The following is a 6756-nucleotide window of genomic DNA, read 5'->3' as shown; positions in this document are numbered from 1 at the left end:
TAGAATCTTAGTAAAAATTAAAAATTTAATTACAAATTTAAAATTAACACTGTAATTTTTACATATTAGATTAGATTAGGTGATAAAATAGTACCCAAATCCTTAACACTAAGATAGGTTAAATGCAAGTAAGATAAAGATAAAAATATTTGAATGTGTAAAGAGATATGAGGATTTTCAGTTAAAGATAACAAATTTGACATGCCCACTTAGTTCTTCTCATTCCAAGATCCCACTAAAAAATGGAATAGGCATTTTTAAAAAGTGACAAACTCAATAAAGAGAATGAAAGATAAGACAATAGCGCTAAGTTGTAAAGCAGATAAATGAGAGGCTTCTCAAATACAAATTATAGGAGGCCATTGGTTTAGATTAAGCTTCTGTACTAGGCCCCAAAAGATTACACTAAAAAAATAAGAGTCACCTATGCTAAAGTTTCACATCACCAAACCCAAACTAAATTGTGTTTGACTTTCCCGGAAATCAGAAGAAAGAGATAACAGCCAATTTCCCAAACACGCCAGTTTAAAATCTTTTATATTCATGATAATAAAGTTTCCTCTGCTTTAATTCTTACACAAAAAAGGCAGGCTGAAGTAACCTGATATTAATCAATTGGTTATTTTTCTATTTTTCTGTCTCCCTGTCCCTGCCTTACAAGAAATTATCTTTGAAACAACTAATATGCTGTTTGTCTTTGCTTCAGCCCTTCTCTGTCTATGAAACCAACCTCTTCTGTTCAGCTCATTGGAACAATTTTTCTATTTTATGGAATAAAGTGTAGCCCCATTATAGAATTGCAAATAAAACCAATTTAGATCTTTAAACTAAATTTGTTGTAATTTTGTCTTTTGATAGGGGTTTCCTTTCTCAAGCCAGCAGTCAAAATATTTGTTGAGTTAATCAATATCCAAAGGTTGCTGTATAGTAATAAAGTATTATATGTTAAAGTTTACAAAAGCCCTTTACACTGAAGCATCAAGTCGAATGTTAAAAATTAAATTTGCAAATTTATGGAACCTTGGCCTCAATCTGAAAGGTTCTCTTTGACATAAGCTACAATAGACTAGAGTAGCAGTAGCCACAGAAAGGCAGCTCTTGGCAGTAAATTAACATTTATTATAACCAGAGCCACTATACATATAGAGAGCTCTATTACCTAGAGCTTCATTTTGTAAGAAATAAGTTCACAATATAGATACCAACATATTATTATCTATTACAGTGAGTCAAAAACATTAACTTACACCATATGATGTGACAGCCCCTCTGACCTACTTCACAAGAAAATAAAAAGTCATTCATTAACTCAAATATTTAAAATATATTTACTATTTAAAATCATCACAGAATAAAGTATTCCAAAGAATAGTGTTTCTTATTCCATCCTAACCTTTTAAAAACTTTTAAAAGTTAGAAATCTTTCTGGAAAACATACATGGTCCTGTCCTCTTAAAGAGTATGTATAAGAAAATGCAAGGACTAAGTCAGAAGATCTGGGATTTATTTTATCTATCACCATGTCATATTACTTTCTCATTATGAACCTAGTTTCTCCATCCATCCATCATCTAAAAAGAGGGTTGGACTAAATGATTTTTATTTTGGGAACTCAGGGGCCTTCTGTGCATACTATATGGTTTTCAGCTGTGTTATGGAAAGGTATGGTTGCTATATGAATGGCATGAAAGAGTCGTTACATTATTATTCAAACCAGGACTACTGCATTGACCTCCTTTCAGCTTACTCTGCCACCAGTCTTTCTCTAATCTAAGCCATTTCCTACAATTCCTCTAATATTATCTTCCTAAAATATAAATCAGACCATAACATTCTGCTTAAAAAATTGTATTACTTTTGGTAATTAAAGGGTAACTTCTGATATCTAAAGGCCCAAAATCCATAACCACACACTCAAAGTCTTTATAATCTGACCACAGGTTACCTCTCCAGTCAGTTTCACCTCTTGCCACTGTTCTTCCTACACATAGGCTAAATTATCCCCCATTCTCTTAATGAACATCTATGCTCTTTCACACTCTATGCCTTTGCACATGCTGTTTCCTGTAATACCCTAAAACTCTGTGATCTATTTTTCCTTCAAAACCTAGCTCAGGCCGGGCACGGTGGCTCACACCTGTAATCCTAGCACTCTGGGAGGCCGAGGCGGGTGGATCGCTCAAGGTCAGGAGTTCGAAACGAGCCTGAGCAAGAGCGAGACCCCGTCTCTACTAAAAAATAGAAAGAAATGATCTGGACAACTAAAAATATATATATAGAAAAAATTAGCCAGGCATAGTGGCGCATGCCTGTAGTCCCAGCTACTCGGGAGGCTGAGGCAGGAGGATCGCTTGAGCCCAGGAGTTTGAGGTTGCTGTGAACCAGGCTGATGCCATGGCACTCACTCTAGCCAGGGTAACAAAGAGAGACTCTGTCTCAAAAAAAAACCTAGCTCAAATGTCACCTTATCTAAGAAGTCTTCCCTTATACCCTGAAGCCAACTGAATCAATCTCTTTTCTGTGCTTTGTACTTTGTTATGGCTCTGTTATAGTGCTATATCATAAAATGGCCTATCAACATATTTTATTTCATATTTATTTTCTTGTTAACCAATATACATTATGATTTTCATCATTATCTCCACAGCACTTACTTAGTAACTTAAATGTTTGTTAACTGAATGAATTGGTGTATATAAAACTTTAAACTTTTTTTTTTTTTTTTGAGACAGAGTCTCACTGTGTTGCCCGGGCTAGAGTGCCGTGGCATCATCTTAGCTCACAGCAACCTCAAACTCCTGGGCTCAAGCGATCCTCCTGCCTCAGCCTCCCAAGTAGCTGGGACTACAGGCATGTGCCACCATGCCCGGCTAGTTTTTTCTATATATTTTTAGTTGTCCAATTAATTTCTTTCTATTTTTAGTAGAGACGGGGTCTCGCTCTTGCTCAGGCTGGTTTCGAACTCCTGAGCTCAAACAATCCGCCCGCCTCAGCCTCCCAGAGAGCTAGGATTACAGGTGTGAGCCACCGCGCCCGGCCAAAACTTTAAACTTTGACTTTTATTTATGAACTTAGAACACTCAGTTTTAGGTATGGCTGTCAGAAACATACTTCCCACCAACCCCACAATGAAGATTCCTCTTTGAATTCTGGTGTAACAACATGGAAGGAATAAGGTTAACTTTCCTAGCTGGAAAGCAGAGCCTTCAAAAACTTTAAATCTGCTCAGTGAAGGGCTAATATTGAAGCAGAATACTATAGTAAATAAAGCATGATCTCTGAAGCCAGAAATTTGGGTTCAAATTGAGGTCACTTAGCTGAGTGTCCTTGGATAAATCTCTTAATCTTGTGACAATTTCCCTATCCACAAAAAAAAGATGATAACAAGAAATATGTCACAGAATAAAAACAAAGATTCTAGACTCAGTAAATCCCTTAACCTCTCTGGTGACAGTTTCCCTACCTGTTAAAGAGGATTTAAAGAGGATGATAAACTCAGACAGTTGTAAGGGCTTAAATAAGGGTGGCACGGGAAAGCATTGTTTGAACAGAAGGGACAGTCAAATGCAAATCGTTTCATAAGCATTAGTAACTATAGTAAATGTGAAAATGACACCCAGGAGGAAGGTATGGAGAGGGATGCTAAGAGTGATAGAAGTTAGGCTCCCATTCGAGATCAAGCTGGTTGCCAAAGTTCCAATCCCAACTTGTCCTGAAAGAAATACGTAGTTTCAATTCCCAGGGCAACAGTGATAGAGGTTCAGGTAGAAGAAAAATTTTTTGGAGGAGTAGAGGGTATGTATTTGTTCATAAAATGTTTACTGACCGGGCGCAGTGGCTCACGCCTGTAATCCTAGCACTCTGGGAGGCTGAGGTGGGCGGATTGTTTGATCTCGGGAGTTAGAGACCAGCCTGAGCAAGAGCAAGACCCCATCTCCACTAAAAAAATAGAAAGAAATTAGCTGGACAAGTAAAAATATATATACAAAAAATTAGACAGGTATGGTGGCGCATGTCTGTAGTCCCAGCTACTTGGGAAGCTGAGGCAGGAGGATGGCTTGAGCCCACGAGTTTGAGGTTGCTGTGAGCTAGGCTGACACCACGGCACTCTAGCCCCGACAACAGAGCCAGACTGTCTCAAAAAAAAAAAAAAAATTGTTTACTGAACATCCACTGTATGCTCAGCACTAGCAGTGACAGTTCCAGTCTACTGTCTTAAGTAAATGCCTATACTATCTTGAGTGTGTGTTTTCATAAAGGTGAAAATACAGGAAAAGTCAATATTTCTTACCTAACCTGAATTGTAGAGCTAACTGATAGCTCTATATCACAGAAGAATGTTAATTATTCAACTCCAATTACATGGAATTTATAACATGCAGAGATTTAATCTGTAAGAATACATACATTTAACTAGAATGCAAGTTTCACAAGCTTTTTTTTTAATGAAACATACTCACCCAAGGCAGGGTATCCAAGGTAAAATCGATCTGCTCCCAACCATCCAAGAAAAAGAGACAATGCAACTGCCACTTTGTATGAATAGCCATTTCTGCACAAAATTAAAACCTGAGCATCATATGCATATAATTCCAACATGTGAACATTTTAGAAAATAAAATTATTAATTAGTATTTATTTGTTAATTAATTGATTCATTCATTCATTCAATTAATCCTTTGGGGGTACCTCCTATGTACCAGGCACTATTCTGGGCTATTGGGATATATTAATGAATAAAAGTCACAAAGATCCCTGTCCCTGTGGAGCTTGCAATCTAGTAGCAGCATGCAATAACATAAACATATTTAAAAAGCATATCGGCTCCAGGTGGAGACCAGGGGGAGGGCCTAGGCCAGAACCCCATGATGCCAGGAGGTAAGAGGTGAAGGGCTGAGCAATTTGGGAACTCAACTCTGAGGAGAGAGGGCAGTGGATTTCAGTTAAGTTCCTTATGTCCTGAAATTGCTTCCCTCTCATGGGGATAAATGAAAACACAAGCCTCTACTACAACCTATAAGGACTGCAAATTATGGCCAGGGGGCAGTCAGGCTTGGGATTGGAGAGAAACAAGAACTGAGCATTCTCCTTGTGTGCAGCCTGCAGATGTGAAGGAAGCTGTCGAGAAGGGTATATACTCTTGTGACTGCCCAAAGATTGAGTGAGGCCTTGAAGGTGCCTCCATCAACCGTGGAGTACCTCAAGAAACAAGACATTGATGTGCGGGTCCTCCAGGCAGAGGAGGCAGTGAAGGAGTATAATGCCTTGGCTGCCCAAGGGGTCAGTGTGGGAGATGTCTTCCATTCTACCTGCTGATGGAGTCTTAGGAGAATAAATCACTAAGTAACTTAAAACAAAACAAAACAAAACAAAAACATAAATCATAGCCAGGCATTGTGGTGCACGCCTGTCGTCCCAGCTATTCAGGAGACTGAGATGGGAGGATCAGTCGAGCCCAGGAGTTCAAGGCTACAGCCACTACACTCCAGCCTGGGCAACAGAGTGAGACCCTGTCTCTTTAAAAAAAAAAGAAAAGAAAAGTAAATCATATACTATGTTAGAAAGCCATAAATATTATGGAAAAAAAAAAAAAAAAAAAGAAGTGGAGCAGGGTATGTAGGGAATCCAGAATATTAGAGGCTGTTTAAATGGGGTGATAAGAGTAGGCCTCATCGAGAAGGCCTTATTTGAACAAACACCTGAGGGAAGTGAGTTAGCCATGCTCACTCTGAAGGAAGACTGTCCCAGGCAAAAAAAACAGCTGGTATAAAGGCAGCATTCCTGGAATGTTTGAGATCTATTAAAGAGGCTAGTGTAGCAGGAGTGAGAGAAAGGAAAGAATATTAGGAGATGAGGTCAGAGAGGTAATGGAGGATAGAGAAAGCAGATAATGCAGTGCTTTGTACACCACTGTAAATACTATTTTACTAAGAGAAATGGGAATCTACTGTAGGATTTTAAGTAAAGGTGTGACATGATTTGATTAGATTTTACAATAATCACTCTGGCTGCTGTGCTGAAAACAGACCACAGGGAAGTATTTGTCAGCTATTGCCACATTGATGTTACAGAATAAACCACCCTAAAACTCAGTGACTTATAACAATAAATTACTATTCTCATACTTATAGACTGCAGATTGGTTGTTGTTCAACTGACTCAGGCTGGTTCCGCTGGGAGATTCTACTTCAGGCTGAGGTTTGGCTGAGCTTGCACCCAGGCTGGGGATTCAGTTCAAGTCAGTTCCACTTAAGTGTTTCTAAGGCCCCAAGCTGAAGGTGTAGCAGCTACTTGGGGCAAGTTCTTTTCAGAACATTATCATGAAAGTACAAAAGGAAAGCTAAATGCCACAAGCACATTAAAGACTCTGCTCGTTTCACATCTGCTATCATTATGTAGGCCACATTAAGTCACACAAGCAGCCTAAAATCAATGAAGTGAGAGTATATACTGCCCAATTGGTGGAGACTGAGAGAGATAAATGTTTGTTGAACAAATTCAAACTATGACAGGGACAAAAGAGTTTGAAGGCCTGGCATGGTGACTCACACATGTAATCCTACCACTCTGGGAGGCCGAGGTGGGATGATTGCTTGAGGTCAAGAGTTTGAGACCAGCCTGAACAAAAGTGAGACCCTCTCTCTATCAAAAGTAGAAAAAATTAGGCTGGGCGCGGTGGCTCACGCCTGTAATCCTAGCACTCTGGGAGGCCGAGGCGGGCGGATTGTTTGAGCTCAGGAGTTCAAAACCAGCCTG

At 39.1% G+C, this 6756-nt stretch overlaps 1 protein-coding gene across 1 annotated transcript in view; it reads right to left on the bottom strand.

The window, feature by feature from the left end:
* Positions 1-6756, bottom strand: part of TM2D1 (TM2 domain containing 1) — a 50935-nt gene that overhangs the window by 19268 nt on the left and 24911 nt on the right. Inside the window, exon 4 of the mRNA XM_012639356.1 lies at positions 4461-4552. Coding sequence (XP_012494810.1) covers positions 4461-4552 — 92 coding nt within the window. The remainder of the gene's footprint in view (positions 1-4460; positions 4553-6756) is intronic.

The sequence above is a fragment of the Propithecus coquereli genome, unplaced genomic scaffold, assembly GCF_000956105.1.
Source record: "Propithecus coquereli isolate 6110/MARCELLA unplaced genomic scaffold, Pcoq_1.0 Scaffold14, whole genome shotgun sequence".
Taxonomy (NCBI): domain Eukaryota; kingdom Metazoa; phylum Chordata; class Mammalia; order Primates; family Indriidae; genus Propithecus; species Propithecus coquereli.
The sequence above is the reverse complement of the archived record's forward strand: the minus strand, read 5'-3'. Positions and strand labels throughout refer to the sequence as shown.